This window comes from Archocentrus centrarchus, chromosome 7 (assembly GCF_007364275.1).
Source record: "Archocentrus centrarchus isolate MPI-CPG fArcCen1 chromosome 7, fArcCen1, whole genome shotgun sequence".
Lineage (NCBI taxonomy): Eukaryota > Metazoa > Chordata > Actinopteri > Cichliformes > Cichlidae > Archocentrus > Archocentrus centrarchus.
The window spans coordinates 13,643,428-13,667,635 of record NC_044352.1 but is presented as its reverse complement, the minus strand read 5'-3'; the positions used below and the strand labels follow the sequence as shown (position 1 = coordinate 13,667,635).

General features: G+C 41.7%; 2 protein-coding genes across 4 annotated transcripts; one reads left to right on the top strand and one right to left on the bottom strand.

The window, feature by feature from the left end:
- The first annotated feature begins 309 nt into the window (after window positions 1-309).
- On the top strand, window positions 310-6,199 carry irf10 (interferon regulatory factor 10). Of its 3 annotated transcripts, none has more exons than XM_030734638.1 (8): window positions 310-752; window positions 1,818-2,013; window positions 2,239-2,315; window positions 2,946-3,000; window positions 3,709-3,810; window positions 3,933-4,319; window positions 4,418-4,536; window positions 5,707-6,199. In XM_030734638.1, the coding sequence occupies exons 1-8, from the start codon at window positions 582-584 to the stop codon at window positions 5,809-5,811; spliced, it is 1,212 nt and encodes a 403-aa protein (XP_030590498.1). In that variant the 5' UTR covers window positions 310-581; the 3' UTR covers window positions 5,812-6,199. The 3 variants fall into 3 exon arrangements, with proteins under 3 accessions (XP_030590498.1, XP_030590499.1, XP_030590497.1); XM_030734639.1 differs by having other exon boundaries at window positions 3,706-3,810; window positions 5,726-6,199; XM_030734637.1 differs by having other exon boundaries at window positions 3,706-3,810.
- Window positions 6,200-6,225: 26 nt separating this feature from the next.
- Window positions 6,226-23,964, bottom strand: LOC115783690 (ataxin-1-like). Its single transcript, XM_030734636.1, has 3 exons — window positions 23,557-23,964; window positions 8,217-9,946; window positions 6,226-7,929 (listed from the first exon to the last, which is right to left on the bottom strand). The coding sequence occupies exons 2-3, from the start codon at window positions 9,786-9,788 to the stop codon at window positions 7,471-7,473; spliced, it is 2,031 nt and encodes a 676-aa protein (XP_030590496.1). The 5' UTR covers window positions 9,789-9,946; window positions 23,557-23,964; the 3' UTR covers window positions 6,226-7,470.
- Between the last annotated feature and the right edge of the window lie 244 nt (window positions 23,965-24,208).

Below are 24,208 nucleotides of genomic sequence, written 5' to 3'. Positions count from 1 at the left end.
CTTGGCTATCTTTACACCGTCATCCCCTTTGTATACTTCATTTGGCTCCTTCGTTGGAGTTTCGTGATCACTGTCATATCTTAAAGAGTGAACTTTAATTGGCAACGCCAAATTGTCCCTCATATAAACAAAAGCATTGCATTTGCAGCATTATTGTGTCACATTTAAGTCTTCGCCTGAATGCCATTCCTGTGGAACGGTGTGATCACCCTCCGTCATTCACCTTACTCTGAAACGATTAAACCTTCGCGGTAACTGCACGCACTGGGGAAACCGAAAGTATCAAACGAGTTAAAAGCTTTCGCTTTCGCTTCCAAGAGCCCACTTAATTTTAGTTGCGACTTCTTCATTTAAGTTTGCGGTGAGATCTGTTTGTCTTGAATTTATAGACTTTTCAGTCTGTTTTTGGTCTACTGTGCTGTGCTTAATATATTAGAAGCTCGAGCGGCAAAGAGATAAAACGTTGATATTTTTTCCAGTGTGCAAGGTGGGAACGTGATTATACTGGGGCTGCTGTGCACATGTCTCTCTGACATTTGAAAGTGGACTTTTGTTCTTCTAAGACACACTATGTGCTGAAGATGGATGACGGGGCTAAGTTGCACCTGAAAGAGTGGCTCGTAGCTCAGATAGAGAGTGGGGAATATGAAGGACTCTGTTGGGAGGATGAGAACAAAACTATGTTCAGGATACCGTGGAAGCACGCAGCCAAGAAGGACTACAAACAGACGGAAGATGCGGCGCTGTTCAAGGTCAACATTTTCTAAGCTTTTATTTTCCAAAACTGTAAACGTAAAACTTTCCGAATACAATTTGGAACTGTTTTAGGACACAGAAATATTCTGATGCAGATTTGCGATTATGTTGAAGTTAATTGGAGAAAACCGTGATTTCCTACACAGGATTATTCTAAAAACACGAACTTTGACGTTAACAGATGCAAAAGAAATGAAATATTTAAATAAATATTAGAAGTGCAGGGTGTTTATTTCACGGCAGATTGTTGGATTGGATGTTTGCAGATGGTTACATTAATGAACTGCAAGCCTGTGATAAGTTTGGGAAGTGTGTGTGTGTGTGTTTTTTAAATTTTTTTTTTTAATTTTATTTATTTGTATTAAACCCCGTGGAAAAATGTCCGTTATTTTCCCGTGATGACCAGGCCACTAGGCCTGGTCAAAAGCACTATTGTGCTTTTCAATGGTCACTAGGAGGCGGGCAAGCCTGATTGACCAAGGTTATTACTGAATAACCATAAACTATAACTGGGGGGGAAGAAACACAGAAAGGAAACTTCTTATCAAACTAAAATACACATATTCATTAAATGCTTGTGTTGGTCCAATTTGCCAGCGCAGAGCGCCCATGTTAAAATCCCAGTAAACTAATACTGATTGTAATTAAAAAATAAAACTTAAACTGAAACTAGACAATGAGCTTTGGAAAGTAAATAAAAGTGAACTGAATTAAAACCAAAAGCTGAAAACATAATGAAAATAAAAACTAATAATAATGCAAAACCATAAAGAGTATACATTTAAACAAATTATGCCTTCAACTTCAACTTATTTATCTGAAAGTATTATACACACACACACACACACACACACACACACACACACACACACACACACACACACACACATATATATATATATATATATATATATATATGGAGAGAGAGAGAGAGAGAGAGAGAGAGATAGTTGATAAAGTGCAACAAAACATGCTGAGAGTTTTACCCAGTTTTATTTCATGCCGTCACTTCTTTGCAAACATAATTATTAAATATGTATCTCATATTTGAATTTTTGTAGGCTTGGGCTGTGTACAAGGGCAAATACAGGGAGGGGAGGGATAAAGCTGATCCCACCATGTGGAAGACCCGTCTCCGCTGCGCACTTAACAAAAGCACGGACTTCCAAGAGGTCCCTGAACGCAACCAGCTGGATATCACTGAGCCATATAAGGTCTATCGCATCCAGCATGATAACGGCCAATCCAGGCCAGCAGGTAAAAACAAGTAAAATAGCTTCTTATATTGATTATATCTGAAACCATTGAACAGTGGTCCAAAAACCTGTAGATTATAAAATGTTCAAATGCTTTATTTACAGTTTTTGAGCTTTTATTTATTGATTTGTATTTTTTATCTTTTACTTTTACTCTTCAGACATTGTTTTATCTTTATAGTACGGTATATCTGAGTATATAATTTGCATCACTTGCGCTTCTCAGAGTCTATTCAAACAAAGGATCAGGTGATCACCCAGGCCAGGAGGTCTCCAGGGAGCCCCTGTCATCTGGACCAGCTGGTAAGATAAACCATACAGCCAGTAATCCATGGATTAACAAAATATAGCGCTTGATTCATGAAATAAGACTGGATTACATAGCATGCATACTGTAATAGACCTAAAGAGGTGAAGAACACAGTCACATATACTTTTGGATTTCCTTACTTATATTTTTGCATGACTGTCAGATTAAAATAATCCTCATTTACTTTGTCCTGGGCCTTGGTGCAGGTAATCTCAACAAGCTGTTTTAGATTTAAGTCAACTTTCTTCTGATTGGTTGTCCCTCATAAACAGAAGGGTTGACGAGCACATGGGTAGGTGTTCTGTGCTCACAGCCAGAACTGTGTGCCTGAGGTTACTGTATCAAGGATATCTGTTCTCAGATCATACACAGCAGTAAAACCTGTCTGAAACCAAGAATTTAGCACAGTCTGAAGCATAAGAATCACCCATCAATATAAATAACACAAAATAGAGTAAAGGCCAATAGCATGTGGTGTGTTCACACTGGTAGACAAAAGCATGCACTTCAAGCAACTTCTGATATATGGAGGCAAAATCAGTTTAAACTAATCACCTCTTTACAGAAATATTAGCTATAATCCTCACGCAGTGCTTATCTAACTTTGGTTTTTGTTTTTGTAGCATCATAAACAAAATGAACCATTTCAAGCAGACAAAGAAGAAAAAACATTAACTGGTAAGACTTACATACACAAACCGGTACATCACCATAGAATCCTTGTTACATTTCACATGTGGGCATTGGATTGTTATGGACTTTGGATGCCTTTGAACTATTAAAATAATTCTTCACTTTCCCTTAAATTGGTTTAGTACAGTGGTACATTGTCCAGGGCCCCATATTGTCTCTGTCCCCAAACAGTTTGTGAAATGGTGATTGGGTATGGGCATCAGTTGTGTTGGGTATGTATGGGCAGAGGTGGGCTCCAATTGTGATACTGATGCTTTTTGCTGATGGGTTTGACCACTGGCTGTAAAATACCTTCCATAAATCAGTCAGTCTCTTGACCAGATTTTTTTGTTTTTTTTAGATTGAATTAAATTATATTTTGCACATGTTTGTTTTTTCTATAGTGCCAGTGGGAGACTGAAAGTTCTGTTTTTTAGTCTTAGATGGATCGCTATCAAATTGGTTTTTATTTTTGGCAAAACTGGTACTGATAAGATATTTGTGTCCCCTCTCGTGTGTCCAAACCTTTTGCTTGCATTGGGAGACACGTCTGGTGTAATCACATGGTTTCAAATGCCACCCCCTAACCTCCGCGGCGTCCTCATGGATGTATTTGTCAGAATTTTACTCAACTTCAAAGGAAAAGGCAACAATGACACACACTGCATAAAGTACTGCGAAGGTTTTGAGTGTGTCTCGTTTCTGCTTTAGAAGACCTGATGAGGGAGCACATGTACTGTGAGTTGATGGAAAAAAAGCATCAAGACCAGGCCCTGACTCCTATTGCCTTCCTCAGTCCCTCACATACTATATCAGGTAAGAGAGCTTTTAGGAGGCAAACCCAGCTGAACATGTTGGCGGCTTTTTCAGTGTATAGTCTGGAACACACGTTGCCTTTTGTGTATAAAGTATTAATTATTTTATTTTTTATCTTAAAGACTTCCGTATGCAGGTGATGTTGTTGTACCAGGGCCAGATGGTGATGAAAGTCATCACCAGGAGTCCAGATGGGTGTTTCATCCTGCAGGGGCATGTCCCTTTGGGAAATGAGCGGATTTATGGACCCTGCACTGCCCAACAGCTTTCCTTTCCTTCCCCGGGCTCTGTTTGCCTGCCACCCTCTATGGCTGAAGCAATGAATCGCCTTCTTTGTCACCTGGAGAGGGGTGTGCTATTATGGGTGGCCCCGGATGGAGTGTTTATCAAAAGATTCTGCCAGGGCAGAGTGTACTGGAGCGGCCCTATGGCCCAACACACTGACAGACCCAACAAACTGGAGCGAGAAAAAACCTTCAAACTGCTTGATATACCCACATTTTTCAGTGGTAAGACATTTCATGCATGCATCTTACATCTTTCCCCCATACAAGCAGGTATTGTCTTTATATGATCAATCTGATTATACCAATTTTCATTTGCACAGCCCTCCAGAGCTGTCTACAGGGGAGGGGGCCTATACCTTCGTATGAGATTGAGCTCTGCTTTGGAGAGGAATATCCAGACCCCAATGTACCTAAAACCAAGAAGCTTATCATGGCACAGGTAAGTGGGAAAGGCTTTTTTTTAAAAAACACAAAAACAAACAAACAAAAAAAAAACAAACAAACAAAACCACACTTTAAAGATTTACTTACCCATTGTATTTGTTTAGCATCCATTTGTAATTAATATGTCAAATTTCTTTCTTTTGTTTATAAAATTATATTTGTCCAGTAAGTCAGGGAATCAATTTAAAAGAAGTTTCAATTCCACATTAAGATTTCATACACCCTAAATCTTCTATGTTATCAATTTAAAAAGTACAAAATTTTAAGCCTGATTTGGCTCAGAAGATTCACATTCCTCTAGCCTTCTAGGGTCACAGAAGTGGTGTACACAGCTGGGAGCAGCTGTGGCTCAGCTGGTAGAAGGGGGTCATCTACCAATTGTAGATTGATCCCCGGCTGCTCCTGTTCATGTGTCAAAGCACCTTTGGTCAAGATACTGAACCACGAGTTTCCCCTGATGCATCTGTTGGAGTGTGTGTGAGAATGTTAGAGAAAAGTGCTTAAGTACAGATAAAAGCACTGCATGTGTGAGTGGGTGAATGAGGCTTGTAGTAGAAAGCGCTTTGAGTGCTCAGATTGAGTAGAAAGGTGCCAGACCATTACATTTATATGTGTTTTGTACATACACACTAAACAAAAACTGGCCTATCAGTCTCTCGCATAGCTTCAGTTACTTCTCATTTACATTAGATTCAACTCAGTCATTGTGCGCAAGGCACACAACGAAATGATCGTTCCAGATCACTCATCCAGAGACGAGCATCTGCAGTTATGCAGCCAGAGACCAGCGCTACCGTTAGGCAATGTGGTTTAAGTGTCTTGCCCAAGGACACAACACAGTGTAGGGACAGGGGCTTGAACCTTCCGGCTGCGAGGCGAGCGCCTACCCACTGCGCCACTCCCACACATTACGTCTGGCACTCAATGATGTGTGACACATCATGTCTGATTTGCTGTCATTGGTTTGTATGTTTTTAAAATCCCATACCCCACCTGCTTAACACCAACTAAATGTTATGGCAATTGAAAAGGCTCAATTCTTTTGCCTTCAACAATCAGATTGGGACCTGGGAACGTGAAAGCTCCCTGTGCAGCAGTAGTATTGTCAACCAGCAGAGGTCCTCATAAGCATATTAATTGTGTATCACAATGTCCTGTTGGTCAGGTGGTTCCCTTGTTTGCAGTGGAGCTGTTGCAGAGGTTCAACTTGGCAGAGACTGAAGAGAAGCCTCTGACCGTCACCTGCAACACACAGGCAGAGAAGATGTAGGAGGATCAGGAAAGCGACCCTTCTTCGGGGCTGGCATGGACAGTGTGCAAGCGGATTACTGAAGATGCGTTTCTTCCCTGTAATCATCATGAAAAGACACCCCCAGAGCATCGCAGTATTGTCAGAGATGGAAATATGTTGAGGAAACATATCACTGCATTATCAACCTGTTTGCAGTGTATCAAGCGAAAATCAAAGTCATAAGCTTTTTATTTCTACCTTCTGTTGACTGCCAAGAGTCATCAGCTGCTCTGCAAACACATTGTTTAACCCAATAAAATGTGCTTATACTGTAATATAAAATTTTATCCTGCATTCAATATTAATCTCGTATTCAGCTCATTACTCCTAAGTAATTTAAGTTCATAATACTTGACTACAAATGTCATGAATAAAACGACGCCTATAAATAAATCTATAAAGCTTTTTTTCCTTTATTTCTAGCCAACATCATATAACATTCACAATTTTTAAAAATATACATTTTTGTAGCTATAACATTAAAAAGAAAAATCAACAGATTTCTTCTTGAAAAAAAAAACAAAAAACCACAAACTAAAGTGAGAGAGTGTGCTGAATCAGAGAATATACCCGTATCTGAGTTTAAAATACTTTCATCATTTTCCCTGCCTTCAAACATATACAGTACATAAAAATGAGATGGGAACAGAAGCGTACAGTACACAGGGGTCAAGAGTATTCACAAAGCATCATGTTCCAACGTGTTATTAGCACCATTACTCTTCAGCCATACTGCACTTTTTTACTCTTTCCATCATTCAGTTTTTAATGGAAAAACACCATGAGTGTCGAGGCGATGTGGCACAGACCTGTCTGTGTGGGTGGGATTGTCTGTTACGCAGTTTTCATTAGTGTTCTCCCTTTCTCAGAGATAATGTTAAGAACATATTGGAGAGTAATGCCTTGACGAACGACTGTGTGAAATGACTCCCAGTGATGAGAATAAAAAAGGCTAAGAGTTGTTGCTCGTACATTCACCTTGCCTGCCCAGGCCGACTCATTGGCATCGGCTCAGAAGCAAGAAAAGAAGAAAAACAAAAGAAAAATGCATTGCAAAATTGGCGGAGAGATTGCATTAAATCTGTTTAGCATATTTACTGTATATAACACCTGTAATGCAATATATATATAGTCAATTTTTGTTCATGTATATCTGCAATTCTTCAGTAGCATTTACTTTCATAACACTGATTGAAAATACCCTGCAGCAAACACTTTCAGTAAGTAGGTGTGTGGGACAACAACCATTACAAAAAAACAGAGTGAACACACAAGTGCTTGATTGTCTCACTAAATGTCATCAGTGTTTGTAAGGAGCCATCCGGAGATCCTTCAGTTGCTGCTCCTTCCAGGGCTGTGCTAAGTTAAATTTGAGGAAAGGAAAGGAAAGGAAAGGAAAGGAAAGGAAAGGACAGGTAAGGAGGGAATGGTGGAAGGAGGACCTTACTAGAGTTGACTATCATTTGGGCAGCAGTATAGACACCTGCAAATTGTGATTTTTGTTGTTGTCATTTTTTAAAATTTCCTTCCCTGCAACCCTGCCTTGAGGTCTCTCCATTGTTTGTCTTGGTTGGTGCAACAGAGACAAGGAGGGTGTGTATGTGCGCCTGTGTGTATGTAAGATGCATGTGCAGATTTCTACTGCCACTTCATTAGCTTAGAGCCATGAGGTAAATCCAGGAGACTTTCATCAGTTCTGGTTGAGGGAAGGGTGTCTGGGGCAGACCAGCGCCGTTTGCGTGGGCGCTGCTGGTCCTTAACCAAGGGCTCTGCGACAGGAGCGCTTGGAGGGGCCGGCACGGTAGGAGGTGGATGTTGAGGCAGAGGGGGAGGAGGAGGTGGGGGTGGCATCTCCTCTCTGTGTGAGCTGCTGGACTCTGCTGCAGCCCTGGAGGGTAGCTGCGTGCGATGGGCCCTGGAGCTGGTACGAGTGTGTGTCCGATGAGTTGGGGTGGGGGTGAGAGCCAAGCAGATATCACCCTCCATGAGCTGGCGGCAGGGCAGGCTGTACAGTTGTGTGGTTCTCTGGGGACAGCAAGAAGACCAGCCTTGGTCTTGCACAAAGAACGGATACTCCACCAAGACCTTCAGTAACTCCTACACAAAACCACAACATTGTTATAAACTCAACCAAGAGACATCTCATGTCTGACACATATTATTACTAGAGTGACACATTGGTTTATAGTGAAATGTATAAGGAATTAAATCAATCTATAAAATATAACTTCTAACCAGGGAAGATCAAGGCAATAGCAGACTTCACTATGAATAGTTTTTTTTTAAATCAAAAATCCTTTTGTCCTATAATTATTTGCTATTCTCAATGTAGACATACGTTACTCAGGTGTAAGCTTAAGAAGACATCTGAAAAGAAAGCTTACCTGAGTGTTGCGGTCTGTGAGATGGACGTGCAGGTGGCTGAAGCCTTGTGTACTACTGGGGGAAATCTGCAGGACAGTGCAGGTGCTGAGGTGGAACTCTGGGGAGGTATCTGCACTCCTTAGGAAGTCCTCAGTCCGCAGCTCCTCCACCCGCTTCAACCGCCCGCTGGCCAACTCAATCAAAGACCCCTTGGTGAAGTGAGGTAGGAGTGCAGGGGGAGATGGGTGATGATGAGAAGGAGACAACTCTCTCCCTCTGTCTCTTTCTCTGTCCCGTCGTCTCTCACGCTCACTGTCTCTTTCTTGGTCTTTTTCATATTGTAATTGTTTTTGTTTGTCTTTGTCTGTACCACGCTCCCTGTCCCGTTGTGTGACCTTGTCTCTTTCCTGGTCTCTGTCCTGGTCTCTTTGTGACCTGTCATGGCTGTTAGGTAGACCCAGTGGTGAGTGTGGTGAGTTCCTTAGATTGTGCTGTCTGGGGCCTGGCTCCTTGTGCAGGTTGTACGGAGGTGTTCCTGAGGAGCTGTAGAGTGGATAGGCTTGGGCCTGAGGGCTGGAGGGACATGCCGATCCCAAGGAGTAGTAGATTTGGGCTTCAGCTGGTGTGACCCCTAGGTGGTCCAATAATCCCCCTCTACCTGGCCTGGAGTCTGATCCAAGAGGATGGGGACTGGGAGAGAGTAAATTAGAGCTGGTCTTAGCTATTCCATGCAGATGTCTGTCCTGCAGTGAGGAATGTGGCTCAGGGCCCTCCTGAGCTTGAGAGTCTGACAAAAATGGCCCTCCAGAATGGATGCGTGTTGTCAGATCCTCCTGCTGTCTCCGTCCACCATTGGCATGAGAGCTGTGTGGACTAATGTCAAGCCTGGCTCTGGTGCTATCATTCCCATATTCTCCTGTAAGCAGAGGCCTGGAGGCTGAGGCAGTCCTGCTGCCCAACCCATCCAGGCCGTTGGGCCTCTTTCCCAAGTACCTGGGTCTCACTTCAACTAAGTTTGGGTCTTGGGAATAGAGAGGGTGGTGGCTAAACAAGTATGACGGGGAAAAGAGAGAGGAGCTGTAGTCCCGCCGACCGCTGTTAATATAGGACCACATCTCTCTGTGACTGGCTGGGAAGGGAGTCTTAAAAGATGAAGTGGAGGAGGAAGATGGGGAAGGTGACAAAGAAAGGGGACCCTCCCCTCTGAGCCACCTGGGGTGGAGGGGCAGAGGTGACGAAAGAGGATCATCTCTCCAAGCGGGAGATCCTGATCCCCTCCTTTCGCTGACCTGTCCTGTGAAGAGGGGAAGAGAGACAGTGGGTGAGTAGCTCAGGGTCCATGGTATGGGCACAGGAAGGCCTGGTATTGGAGCAGGAAGGGGTGGAGGAGTGTGTAGGAGATGGGGGTTCGGATTTGTCTGGGCACGGTCCCTTTCACTGGCTCCCTCTCCTCTCCCTATACTGGACCGACTCCGCAGCGGTACAGGGGGTTTAAACTCATCCAGGGGGATGTGGTGTTCTGCCGATCCTTGGCGAGACTCCCTCTTCTTTGGAGGGAGGCACTCTTTGCCGCGGTCAGGGCTGGGATTCATGGGTGGGCTCCAGCGGCGGTGGGGGCCCCCTGTGTATGGGTGTAGGCTAGGTCACATGGGCCTCACGGGAGAAAGAGGGGTGCAGACAGAGGGGAAAGCTGACACACAGCATCACTGTCAGATCACTGTTGATTCTTTTGCACTGAAGCACCACTCACCTACAAGGAGAATAAAAGAGGACAGAAAACAGAGATAGGTGGGTAAAAGGGAGGGAGGGGACAGAGACAGAAGTAAGTGAGATTAAGTGTGAACACTGAAGAGGAACAGTCTGTTAGGTCCTGGCATCAGTTGTAGTTAAGACTTAGCTGTCAGTCTGGTCAGACATACAAACAAACATTCTGCTGTATCAGACAGATGGAGAGAAATCAGTTGGTGACTCCCTCATCCAAACTACTTTAAAGAGGTTAGAAACTCTAAGCTTTCTGATTGCTGTTGCTAATTAGTCATTACCTATGCAGTGCGGTGGGACTGAAACCACCAAACTTACTCGATTCATTCAAACACATTACTCCCACATGTGGGCTAAAAATATATTTTGCAGCCAGTGAAGTTCAGAGGCAGTGCAGTATGTGTGTGATTGTGTGTGTGAGTGCACAAAAACACACACGTAGAGCACTCACAGCAGGAGAGTTTTCATCTCTGACTCTCAGGGGATAATTGGAATATGCAGATACGTTTTTGTACCACTTTCAAAAACCACCCCCTCGACACCCTCGGGTGCTCTCTTTATTCTATATAAGCTTACTACTAGCACCCCTCCAACCCTTCTCTCTAAGACACACACATGGACAGCAAGAGACACACAAATACTCCCCTCAGGCAGCTGTACTTACTCCCCCAGTGAAAGGCAAAGCTGGTCACCACCCACCCAAAGCTGACAGAAACACTGTTGATATTACCACCAGTTGTTGTGGATACAGGGTATATGTCTTTGCATATTAATTATGTGTCACAGCAGGGTGTGCGGGAAAAACATGTCTGACTGTGTGCATCTGTGCATGCATGTATGCAATGTTTGTCTGTGTGCATGTGTTATTTTTCTTTCCTGGAAAAACATGTGAATGTGTTTATTTGTTTAGGTCTTTGTGTGCGTGTGTGTTTGTGTTTGAGTCCTCAAATGTGTCAGAGATTTTGCAGCCTTGTTTCATTCAGTGAGAAGTGCGGGGGAGCTCTACCAATTCTTCTCCAAATGTTTTAAATGAGCTCTTTTGAAATGATGGTTGCAGCGCTCTGAGCCCAGCTGTTCCGTCCACCGCCGCCACCATCGCTGTTCCCGCCGCCACCGCCACAACACCAGCCCCGCACTCACCCGCAAGTCTGTCTCAACTGCCTACCGACTCCCTGCCGTCTCCCCATCCGCCACACTGTCACCATGGCAACTGTTTCCACACACACTCACACATCCAGCTGGTTAGAGAGGTTAGATAGGGATACTCCATAGAGAGGCGGGAACGCTGTTGCTCATCAACTGACATGGTCCAAAAACAGAATAAGTGTTAGAGTGGAGCAAGCTGTTTGTGCATCTGAGTTGAAAACTGAAAACAGGGCAGTGAGAGGAGGGGCTTCCTTTGTCCCGGATGTCAAGAAAAGGGGTGAAGAAAATTCGGAAATGTTTATACGGTACAATAATTAGGCCAGTAAAGGAGTTGCTATGATGATGAAGGTCAAAATTAAGTGACTTTTTAAAGTTGTGATGAAAACTCAGGGCTAAAAAGGGCCTTGGGATAAAAAATAAATAAAAATACGTGGGGCCCTCATCAAAAGTAACGTAATCCATACAAATTTTCAATTAGAGTTCTCTGTTAATATTTACATCCATGATAATCTGTATTATTAATTGACATTATTATTTTAATGATTTCTCAATTAAGTGAAAAAAGTCATTTAAGATCGCAATAAAGTAAATTTAAAGAACAGACAACAAAATAAACAAAAGTTGTACTCAGTCTTCAAACGGTCTCATGGTTGTTTTTTTTCCCCAACCGCAGAATTTCATTACGCAAGCAGTTTTCTAAAAAGCAGATTTCTTGAATTAAAAAATCTTTTTTTTTTTAAAAAAAAACTGGTTTCAGGTTTTGTCCTCAAATGACTCTTACGCTCTCGTCATCTTGACAGTCATTATGAAAAAGGTTGTCAAAATAGACCGAATATAAACTTGCCCCCAAAAAATAAATAAATAAGTGCAAGAAAACAAAGAACACAATTGTACATGTGGAGGAGTTTGCAGAGAAATGTCAGGTTCTAACAGAATACTCCTACACTGTGCAGACATGCACACAGAGAGCTGGAATTTAGCTGGAGCTACTGTTGTTGTAACATTTAAATATATCAAAAGTGTCAGATGAAAGGCATAATAATGTTACACATTCCTTTCAATTAAGTATTCCTTAAGGCTTTGCATGGCTTCGTAAGCATAGATGCAATTAATAAACACAAGTACATTTCATTTTTTACTAAAACTAATAAAATAATCTGGAACTGTTTTTTTTTTTTAATCATATTAAAATGCAAAAATGCTTATATTTTCAGCTTCTGTATGATTTCAAATTTTGACATTTACATTTGCAGTGCTCTTCCTCATCCCGCCTTTTCTCTTCACACACTTCTCAGGAGAAATGTCCAACATCAGAAAAGCAGAACCGCTGAATATTAGTGGCTGGTTTTACCAACTTTGATATCACAGAAACATCAAATAATAGTTCTATTGTGATAATTGCAGCCAAAACACATTTAATAGGTGCTCTTATCCAAAGGAGAAACTGTAGGAGTAGACAGACAAGTTGATGGAGTTGCAAGTTGTGACTTGATGTCAGACTGACCTTACAGCAGGCTAAGCAGATGTCCCAGAGTTGGCAGTCATTCATATTATAGTCCTCCCAGAGGGTTAACCCACTCCTCAGCTCCTTACTGTGCTACACTGCTCCTCCACAGCACTACGGCCAGTTACAACACCCGCAGATACCAGCAGCTTCCAGCTACACGCTGCCTCTGATCTCTGTACGCATGAAATAACACCAGCGAGCCCACCAAACTGAGGGAAAAAACTGAGAGCCTGCTATCCGTCTCTGTGTCTGTTGTGTATGTGAGTACGTGTGTGTCAAATGAGTGTGTGTGCATGCTTGTGTGTGCAAAGGGCTGAGGAAATGAGTAATATCTAGCAGTGAGAAACATGTCTGCTATGCAGAGCCACACAGGCAGACCAGTTGCTGCTGCCGCCCACTTGCTTTAATCACTGTGAGGGATACAAACATGCATACACTCATATACACACAAATATATGTATACGTATATACATATACATTATTTATATATTATATATGCATACTTACATACATATGCACACACAATTAAGGATATAGCACATACAGATCATGTACTGGCCACCCAATTTGAAATGTATAAAATAAAATTCAGTTTAATCAGCAGTTAAAATCATTCATCTATAAGTATGAACATATTTCAGAAGACATGCTGCCACATTAAAGAGAGCAGGGATAAAGGGGAGGCAGAGACTGTTGAGAGACAGGGAGGGACGTGGTAGGAGGCTCATCCTACACACACTCTCAGACTTAGGCTTTTGCTGCTGCCTCTGACTCAAAACTAAACCTCACATCCATCAAGCGCACACACACACACACACACACACACACACACACACACACACACACACACACACACACACACACACACACACACACACACGAGATACTTGTTCTTTTTGTTTATCTGTAGTTTCATCTGAATTTGTGTCCTTTGTTCTCATCAAAGCACTTTATAGCGAACCTGCTTGTTCAAAGAGCTTTTATGAATACATTTGATTTGACTTCATATGCACACACACACACACACACACACACACACACACACACACACACACACACACACACACACACACACACACACACACACACACACACACTCATACACAAGCTCGTACGCTAACAGGAGCACTGCAGGAGAGCTCTGAATGATTTGCTTCAGTGATTCAGTCGATACAAGTGAAGTGCATTGGTATGGCTGGTATGGCTTATTAGGAGTGTATCGGCGTGAGCAGTATATTCCATTCACAGCAAGAAATCAGAAACCTGTCAGTGTTAAAACCTTCTGAAAAAATAATAAACAGGCCCCGAGTTTGAAATGTAATACTATGCAAATAACCCTGTCTGCTTCTCGTCAAAGAAACAGGGCCAAACCTAAGCTCAAACAAGCTTATGTTAATTATCAGCACAGAATTGCAATTCAGAAGCGAGAACATAAAGTGGAGCACAAGTGGAAATAGGATTTAATGAAGCAATCAAATCATTATTCATGGTTAAGTGCAAAAAGAAATCTTTATGTTCTTTTATATTTCTATAAGCATCCTGTCAAACGTTTGGCAAAATGCAGACTCGTACCCACCAACAGTACATCAGACGTTAACCTTGTCTAACGTCTCATCTTCAAAGGAATGGAAAGCTAATCAGTCAAGTAGGTGTGTGTTCAAAAATCAGCCTAAAGGCCACATTAAAACAATCTCTGAGTGAGGCGACAACTGCCAAGTTCATCTCCTCTGACATTTAAAAAACATTACTTGTATTTTTTTCAAAGTGAAAATGATGTGCATTGAGGTTGTGTGGGCATGAGCGCTGTCTGCTAAAGCAATTGTTGAATTTATGGGGGTTATTTGTGTATCGCAATTATATCACAAGAGACTACAGGTAACATCTTGAAGCATTAGAAATTAAGAACTGTATGACTTGGCAAACAGAAGTAAAAATAATATCTAATTATTATTGTTAATGATGAGAATAAAAAATATTTTGAAGATAATTCTCATTTTTTTTCATTCAGTAGAAAACATCACTAGGACATAATGAATAAAGGTAAAATATGCCAAGTAATGCTGTATATAAGAATATTAAGAATGCTTAATCAAAAAGCTAGCTCACAAACAGAAAGTTATTCACACTGACTGCAGGCATCAGCATGTGAAAAAAAAAAAGCTGATTCTGTTAACATAGATTACAATTTGATTATTTTACAGTTGTTTTTGGCAATTTTTTTCAATCACCCAAGCATTTTCAAAACAGTGGGTGCATTTATCGAAGCAATTATACTAAGAAATGCTCAAAACCCACAGTTTATCTCTCATTGCCATATTTATGAGAATGCTCCCTGTATTACTGTTTATAAAAAAAGAAAGTTAAAATGCTTAGTCAATATAGCGCTGCATTATCACATTTGTTTCCCCCAATCTATAACTAAAGTATGGTGATAAATAATTAAATAATAATTAATTAAATAATTTTTTCTATGACGTATATGACTTACAGTACAAAGTTACACATTTCTGTAGGTGGGAGATTGCATGAACCTTGAAGGGATTCGCACTTAAACGTTTACTGTTTACACTGTAACTTGTTGAGAGAAAAAAAGAAAATGACGGCAGTGCATAACACAAAGAAAAAAAAAAAAACACACACACACACACATCACTGCAGATGCCTGCAGAGGCAGAATAACACATTCCAAAAGATTTTTTCCTGCACAGCAGAGCACAAGGGAACGTATCTGTTGTGATCTGGATGAGAGGCTGTGGCCCAACAGACAGAAATGACAGAAGGTGTGTAAAAAACAGCTTTGTAATTTACCATAAAGCACTGCATGAACATGTCCCCAAATTTTTACATTTTTTAAATATAGTTTTCCTTTGTGCTATTCAGTGCCGTAGCAGAGGATGATATTTCTCGACTGTGTGACAATGACATTATGACGTCTAATAGAAATGTAATAGAAATAGAAATCTATTTCACAAGTTATGACGACGGGTTCAATTATTTTACCTGTTAAGACTTATTCAGTATACTATACTAATACTACTATCTGTTGATAAAAATATATTATATATGAAATGAATTACATATAAGTGGCATATATAAGTGCCTGATAATATAGGAAGCAGCAGGCAATTGTAAATAATTATTTGCATGACTGTGCCAAGGCCTTTGTAATCAGTTCAAAAGAATCAGAAATTGCTTTTATGATTTGACGAGATGATGTGTAGGCTGAACAAGTAGTTTAGAAAATTTCAACTCTGAGAAATACACAAAAGCAAATGCAATCCATTTCTTACACAAAGCCAGATTTACTGTACCTTGATCATTTACAACTCACTGCCTAATGAATCATTATGCTACTTAAATATAGCATTTTAAACTAAAATCATTAAAGCAAGGTCAGCAAGTCAGCAAGATGTTATATTTTAGATGAAAAAAAAAACAAAGTCTGCAAATAAAGTCTTATAAACACTTCTCTGCAATCAGCTTTTATATGAAACACTGTTCACTGTTTGATATAAATTTACACGTAATAGCTCAGTCATACTGAAAGAGAATGAAATAGGACTGGGTTCATCACTGGGTGTTTACTATGACAGAGGTATAGAAATGACTATTGTCTTATTGAGCATATTGAACTTATATCCAAATATTAACACAACAAACACACACTGCAGTATCAGTCATTTATGACACCACTGAGGCATTCGGTGTACTCTTCCTCCATCTCTTCTGTTTCTGCCTATCTCACTCTCTGGTTTGCACTATTTAATCTGTCTATCTCACATACTCACATGCACGCACGCACGCACGCACGCACGCACGCACGCACGCACGCACGCACGCACGCACACACACACACACACAAACACACACACAGGGTCAGACCGAGACGAGAAAGGTCAGATGAGTCAGACTACATCCAACAAATCGTAGCAGTAGAAGTGTAAAGTACCAAGAGGGGTCAAAGACCTTCACAGTTGAGGATTTACAGCGCATGGGATATTTTAATTTATTTTATTTTATTTTATTTATTTTTTAACCCTTTCTCATGTGTAGCTTTGTATTGACTGTCTGATCACGTTTCAGGCTGGGTGGAAGATCTATGACGGACATCTGATGCAGCAGAAATTTGTTGCTGAATGTAACAGATCGGAACAAAGGGAAGAGTAGAGGAGAGGAGAGGAGAGGATGTGGGGAGCTGAAGGCTAAATAGATAGATAGATAACTTGTGAGAGAGAGAGAGAGAGAGAGGTGAAAAATTAAAGGAAAAAACAACCATAAACTTAAACCATAAACAACCAAAGAACACTTTGGCACATTTCATACATGTCTGTTACTCCAAAAACCAGCGTAGTATTCAAATAATTTCCAAATGCATTAAACCATTCAGTGAGCTCACTGCTCTATGGATGGGGGGATTATAATCCTGGAAGAGATCACTCCCTTCAAGATAGAAATGTTTCATCATGGGATAAAAGTGATCACTCAGAACAACTTTTCTTTGATTTGCACCAATCTTTTTCTCTAAGTCCAGGATCGAACAGACAACTGCAAATACAGCTGATCCAACTGGATCAAAACCATACCATTTAAAAGTACCCCCACAGGAGAACAGATCCACTGGAACTCCTCATTGTAGGGGTCAAGAGTTTAGGTTAATTTGTCACCCGTCTGTAGACAGATCAACAAACTTCAATTTCCTCATCTATTAGGATGAGTTGTGGTGATGGAGTGATGTTGAGGTAGGGAGGGAGCGAGTACTACTAGCTTTGTGCAGCGGCTTACTCTACAAAAAGCCAGGCTAAGCTGATAAAAGGACAGGGTGATACGGGCGATAGCTTATTGGGCAAAAAGCCAGGTCAGCCTTCAGGGCACTGACCCATTCTTCAGCAGGATGAGCCAGCAGCCATGCCCGCAGCAGGTTCATCATAATGAAGATCAGCTTATGGCTCAGGAGTTACTATTTACACCCCTACACACACACACACACACACGCACGCACACACACGCACGCACACACACACACACACACACACAGTACACTTCATGTACACAAAAACATGCATGCAAAGAGTCATAAGACAGATTGCTTGTTCACTCATGACAGTTGTGTACACCTTATGGCTGCATAAAGTAATAAAAAACAACTTTTTTATTATGAATAAGATCAACAGTCCAGCAAAAATAAACATAACATATAAACTCCTCAACAGAAGAATTGAAAATAGAACTCCTGAAGACTGCAAGAGTAGAGTTAACAGGAAGAGAGTTCAGCAGTGTAAGTGATGTAGACTACAGTGTGAAGTCTATAATGTATTGCTGGGTTAATCCCTGTGAATCCTAACTGGTACGGCCTAAGGCAGGCTTAGTATAGTTCTGTGAGGAAATCCCCCTGTGTAGTGGTACAGGCCATTAGCCCCTAGGGTATAAATAGGGCAGCTATGGCTCCTTAAGCTGGCTTTTACGCAATATCAGTTAAAAATATGACTTGACTAATTACATGCAGGTCAGCCAGTCAGCAGAAGCAAAAAAATTCTCCACCTCATTCTCTTCTTTCTTTGACCATGGCAGACTGCTGCAGTGTTCCTGTCTCTCTCTTTACTTCTGTAAATACGTCAATGTGTACTTAACACACAAGTGTGTACACACATGGGTCAGCATGAAATAAGTGGGACAGTTAACAGGTATTCTGCAAACTTTGTGGGTGGCATTTTCTAGGGTGGGTGTCAGGCTATTGTCTTTCATTGACATTTAAGTGTCTGCAGATGAGAGTTTCATTTTTGCATTTTTCCATTGTCTCAGTCTGATCTTTGCCTATTATGCAGCATCTACACCACGTATGTTTTTAACCACTGAGAACTGACTTTGGTTTCAACTTCTAGGCATCAAATAGTTCACAAAGACATAAAAACACACCAAACAAACACCGACTGGCTGCTGTTTGTTGAATGAAAGCAGTTCTTATGCAACTGTAGTGATGTCACACATTGCAGTTGCACAGTCATGCTTTGGTCTTTTCAATCATGGACCTAACAGACCTGCTCTTTTTAAACTTAATTTTTTAAAACGTTTTATATGTAATCCCTCACTGGTCAGAATTTGTGAATTAGTGACATAATTAGTCCAACGCAGAGCCCCTATGCGAGCCTTACTCTCACACTATGAGATCATCAGCTTACGAGTGGGGTGGAGGCAGGAGGATGGGGAAAGCCAGAGAGAGGGAGACAAGTCTGATGTGGGTGAAAAGAGCTTGAAAAGAAGAGGACAAGTGTCTGTGTGTGTGGGTGCATGTGTGCATGTGTGTGTGTGTCTGTGTGTGTGGCTGAAGAGGAGGGGGATTACTTTTCATTCCAAAGTTTTGTTGTTTTTGGCACTGTCCCCTGGCGACTGCCAGTCAAACTGGGTTTCTGTTGGTTGTCTGGTTTAGCAGCAAAATGTCAGCAAGCTGTAAGCAAACATAGTGATGACATCTCCATGGAGAGAGCATGGCCAAGTCTCCCGTTGGTAGCTTAAGTGCCATTCATTTTCAGAGAGACTGTCTAGACTAGCTTCACATATACTGTCTAGAGTACCTTTATCACTGCTGGTATTCAAGGCAACATTGCTATACACTGCCATTATTGCTATTGCTGTGCAACCCCTCCCACACCAAATCTGCCACCCAGCCACACACGGTCACAGTCATTTACTCAACACATGCTTATTTAGTTTGTTATAGAGGGTGCTGCAAATTATATCGAAATATGATTGAGTGGGCTTAATGCTTCATTTCAAAATGAATACAGGGAAAGTCCCAAATCCCACTTGAGAGAGAACCTTTATCACTCCTCTATTTGATGATCTCTGCAAATAATTATAAAAAGAAGACAAATTAAATTAGTGAAAGATGCTTTGCAGAGTGAGTTTAAGTTCTGCAAGACCCAAAAAAAAAAAAAAAAAAAAAAATGGGAAAAAAAGAGGGATGGAATGAGTAGGAAAAAAGTGCACAGAAAGAAAAGGTAATATACATCCCACTTCAGCATAGGGTTTAAGGTCACTATTGATACAGGATGTATCAGATGTTACACCTTCAGTACAATGACACCCAAACCAGTACTGTGCAATCTATTGTTTGTGCACACTGGGTCTCTCTGAGGGAGCAGTTTTACTTGCATGGCCTTCAGCAGGCAGAAAGGCAGGCCTGGCTGAAAAATTGTGGGTGTAAGTGGTGGGTGGCCAGGTTGAAAGGTCTCTGACCCCTATTGTAGATGAAGTGTGGAGGAATATGGGAGAACTAGGAGAACATATTGCTTGATCATACTCAAGGGTTAGCATGTCAAGTCCAAGAAAAACGATCTGTACATTTACAAAGAGGAAAGAAGAGACTTGGATAACCAGCAGATTAGATATGCAAGTTTGCATTTGACCACACACACACACACACACACACACACACACACACACACACACACACACACACACACACACACACACACACACACACACACACACACACACACACACACACAGGTTCACAAGCATATACATATAAAGAAAGCAGATTTAAATTCAAATTAATCTGATGAAATACAACTCCCTGCACCTTCCTCTCTCAGGACACACTGATCGACAGGTGTGTCTGTCACCTTAAAATAGTCTGGCACAGTGTCAACTGTATTCAAACACTTGCCTGTGTTTGGGATTATTCATCACACTCCTGGCTCCTCCGTTCAGCTCTCAAGCCAATTCTCATACCATTCCAATTGTGGGAGTGCTGATCTTGGAACAGCGGACATGCAAGTCCTTTTGACTGATCAAAAATGGAACAAAAAAAGAACTACTTCATAAAGTTCACAGAACAGTTACAAAACATTGTGACTTCTCTTTTCAGTATGCATTCTAAATTAAATGCTGTATGGGTTTATAGTAGGACAGCGCTAAGATGACTCCCTTTCCATTCTGGGAGAGGACATGCAAGACAAGCAAAGACATGCAAGTCTTTGTATGCTAATAGGTGTGACTTTGAGTGACAATGGGAGTGATTATTCCTCACACATCGTGCAATGAAGTGCTGACTGTTTTTTTTGCATTTTAAGTTCCTGAAAAGATACTTGTCAAAGAAAATGAATGCATAAACGAGGTTACGTGGGGTTACATAAACTCAGACACTTGCTAAACTACTGTGTCCGCACTCGGTTTCAGTATGTTAAACATGGAATTTTCCCTTGTGACATACAGCCCTAAAAGTCACACATACATGAACAACAAATGTGCACAGGTTCATTTAATCATGCAAATCTATGGCCCCTGCATGAATTTACACTTCTTCTACAAGTTTTCCCTTTTTGTGTCTTTCACTTTCAGTCTCCTTACCCCACCCACTCTATGTCTTCCTCTCCGTCTTTCCCTCTCACTCATCTGGGTAGCTGTTTGAGAGCATACACTCAACGTGGGTGGGAGTGCTAGAGTAGAGTATATGACTGTTAACACAAGGTGCAGGGTGTGTGTGTGTGTGTGTGTGCGTGTCTGCCTGTCTGCGTGGTGCTGTAGGTGGAGAGGCACAGCAGGGCGTGAAGGAGCGCTGTGATAATGACAGGCCATGCATTATATAACATGCAGATTGCATAAGGAGAAGATTATTTTGGGTCCAGATATTGAGGATGTATAAGTAATTTTTTTTTTTTTTTTTTTTACGTGGGTGTATAGCACTATGCGCACCTCTAAGTGCATGGATGTGTGTTTGTGTTGAAATGTTCTGAAATGTACTCATTTTTGCGGTTTCTTTCGAGGAGTGTGTGGGTGTAAGTAAACTAAAGTGTATTATGTGTTTGTAAGAAGGGGGCATGAATGTTTTCAGATTTCTTTCATAGCTATCTGCATATCAAAACAAGTATGTGGGAATGTTGGCACATTTGTGTACAGTGTGCATAAGGGTGTCTTTATTGCAAGCTCCCACTCATTATCACTTTTAGACTTCAGAGAGATCCACTTGAAAAAAGGGTTGATTCTCTCTGTTGGGTGAAAACCTTGTAACTTCCAGCTTTGATGATTTTCGTGTTTAGCTTGTGTCAAAAGAACACACACTCCTCTGTGGACTGCACAAGTTTTATGACTTTCTCTCAGTCACTCAGTCACAAGGTTATGGTCCTGCAGGATGTGCTGTTTGGAGTCACAGAAGTGAGGCAGCACAGATACAGTCTCCGTGTGCCACTGCCTCGTCTGTGCGCCTCGCTCCATGCATGAGTGTGCCCCTGTAAAAATAGACCTCTTAAAGGGCCAGCAGCCACTCAACCTTCTCCCACAAGAGGCCTGCTCTCCTCTATATGGTGACGGTACTCTAAGAAACATGGGATGGGAGAACATGCTGTATTTCTAATTCGGTCCACAGAGAAAAGTTGTATTACTCTTTCCCAAAAGAACCATCCCTATATTCAGTTTCCCTTTACATCATTCATAAGGGCACGTCTCTGTACACTGGAGTATAACATAAAGCCGCAGTCTTTGACTTGTTAAGTTGCTATAAAACAAAATAAACACAGGAGATTCGAGTTTTGAAGTCACCAGTCTACAACTAGAGCCCTGCTTTTGCATGAACTTTCACTGATACACCAGAGAATCCTTGCTTCAAAATGCAAATGACAAATTCAACATTCAAAGCAGAGATTGCACCTTGCAGATGAAATGCACATTCCTGTCAAAAACAAGCATTTCTCAAGGCAATCTTTCAGAGACATAAGACTTCCTGTACACTCCAGCAAATCACCCTCATAATTGAAGTAAGTAAATTAAGTCAATGGGGACAAATGTTATATGCTTCCCTTCAATCACATCTGTAGCTGAGAATTGTTTGAACCTGTAAATGTTTCTTCATGTAGCAAATGGGATGTCACTACAACAGAAGGACAGTGCTTGCTGTAGCAGAAATAGATACACAGAAATGATAACTGTGCACACTGGTGTAGTACGTCTCTCTCTATGTCTATATCTCGAATGGTAAAAAATGAGGAGGGAGCAGTCAATAACGGAAATACAAACTGGCTTACGTGTTCTGTGCTCTCGAGACAAAAACACAGAAACTGGAAAAAAAAAAAAAAGTCTTTGACCAAGTAGACTTTCAAAGTTAATAAAAATAAATAAATAAAAGGGATGTTATAAGGTCTTCCAGTGAATAAACATAAAGTATCTCTTAGACTGGTTGAATAAGAACTTAGATTACAGACGCCTAATGCACCTGCCCTTCCTGCCTTTGATTGCACAAGGTCTTTCCTAGACTTGTTCTCAACATCTGCAAGTCCCCTTCCCCCCCCCCCCCCCCCCATCACTGTCTCTTTCTAAATTTTCCCCTGCATGGACTAACTCCACCCTCACCAATATCATACCCATCCCTCCCAATTTAAGCGGGCTCCTCGAGGGCCCCTTGCTATCTCTGGACCAAGGCTATTTAAGCCCACTGCTCTAATTCTGAAAGCCCTGATCTGCCATCAGGCTGAGTGATGAACCTCCACCTCTCTCCCTCTCTTTCTCTCTGTCTGTCTCCATCTTTCTCACACACTCCTCTCTGGATCAGTCACACTCTCCCTCTTGTTCACACGCTCTGTTATTCTCTTCCACGCACACAAACACCCACACACATAGGTGCTGACTTACATGAGTCTATATAACATGCTCATTCACACGCACGCGCGCGCGCGCGCACACACACACACACATACACACACAAATAATTTAAACACATGTTCTATCTATGATCAGATTAGCTTACTCTCAGAATACATATAGCTACAGTAACTCTTGAACCTGTTTTCTCAGGGCAATCAAATCACACAGCTCAGTCTCTTTATCCTGTCACTTAAAGTTGCCAACACACCTGCGCGCCTTTTCTCTCTCTCGCTCTCTCTCTCTCTCTCTCTCTCTCTCTCTCTCACACACACACACACACACTCAGAGGAGGAAGCAGTATGGTCACATACCTTGCCGGGTGCCTTTGCGTAGCAGGTATCACAGAGTTTACTCATTGGATCAGGCGGCAGCAGGCACGTAGGAATATCCAGTTTTGACACTGCGAGTCTCTTCCTCCTCTCTACTGCTCAGCCTTCCCTCCCTTCATCCTATTCCTGCCTCTCCTCCTTCTCACTTTCTAAACGCCTCTTTGCTCTCTCTCTCTCTGAGTGTGCTTTCTGTCTCTCTCCCCAGCTTGCTTGATCTCGCCAACCCCCTCCTTCCCTCTCTCTTTTCTCTCTCTCTCTATCTCCTTTCTGACACACACCTTGTATCTCACTCTTATAACTTCAATCTACAGTCATCCCTCTTAGTAAGTCTCGCTGACACACAGCAACACTTAATAACTTTTTCTTTCCCCTGCCTAGCATGCTCTCTGTCACTCCCTCCCTCGCTGGGAGTGTATAATTAGACAGAGCTCAGTGGTAATACAGTCAGGCTCATTGTGGGAGCCTTAGCATTGCTGCTCATGTTTGGCTGATAGCCCAGTGGCTTCACTCATTAACCTCCCTCGAGCTGCAGAATGGACCAGCCCACAGGCTGTGCTATTTGCTGCAACACCTCAGCCTCTTATTCCATCAGCCAATCACAATCAGCGTGGATGATGGGAAAGGTGTGCTTGCC

Bases quoted from the DNA above. Each gene is read 5' to 3' on its own strand.
- LOC115783690 (XM_030734636.1), bottom strand. From the start codon at position 9,788: ATGAATCCCAGCCCTGACCGCGGCAAAGAGTGCCTCCCTCCAAAGAAG. The intron at 7,930-8,216 runs GTAAGCTTTCTT...GGTTTTGTGTAG, and splicing joins TCACAGACCGCAACACTCAG to GAGTTACTGAAGGTCTTGGT.
- irf10 (XM_030734637.1), top strand. From the start codon at position 582: ATGGATGACGGGGCTAAGTTGCACCTGAAAGAGTGGCTCGTAGCTCAG. The intron at 753-1,817 runs GTCAACATTTTC...GAATTTTTGTAG, and splicing joins AAGATGCGGCGCTGTTCAAG to GCTTGGGCTGTGTACAAGGG. The intron at 2,316-2,945 runs GTAAGATAAACC...TTGTTTTTGTAG, and splicing joins CCTGTCATCTGGACCAGCTG to CATCATAAACAAAATGAACC.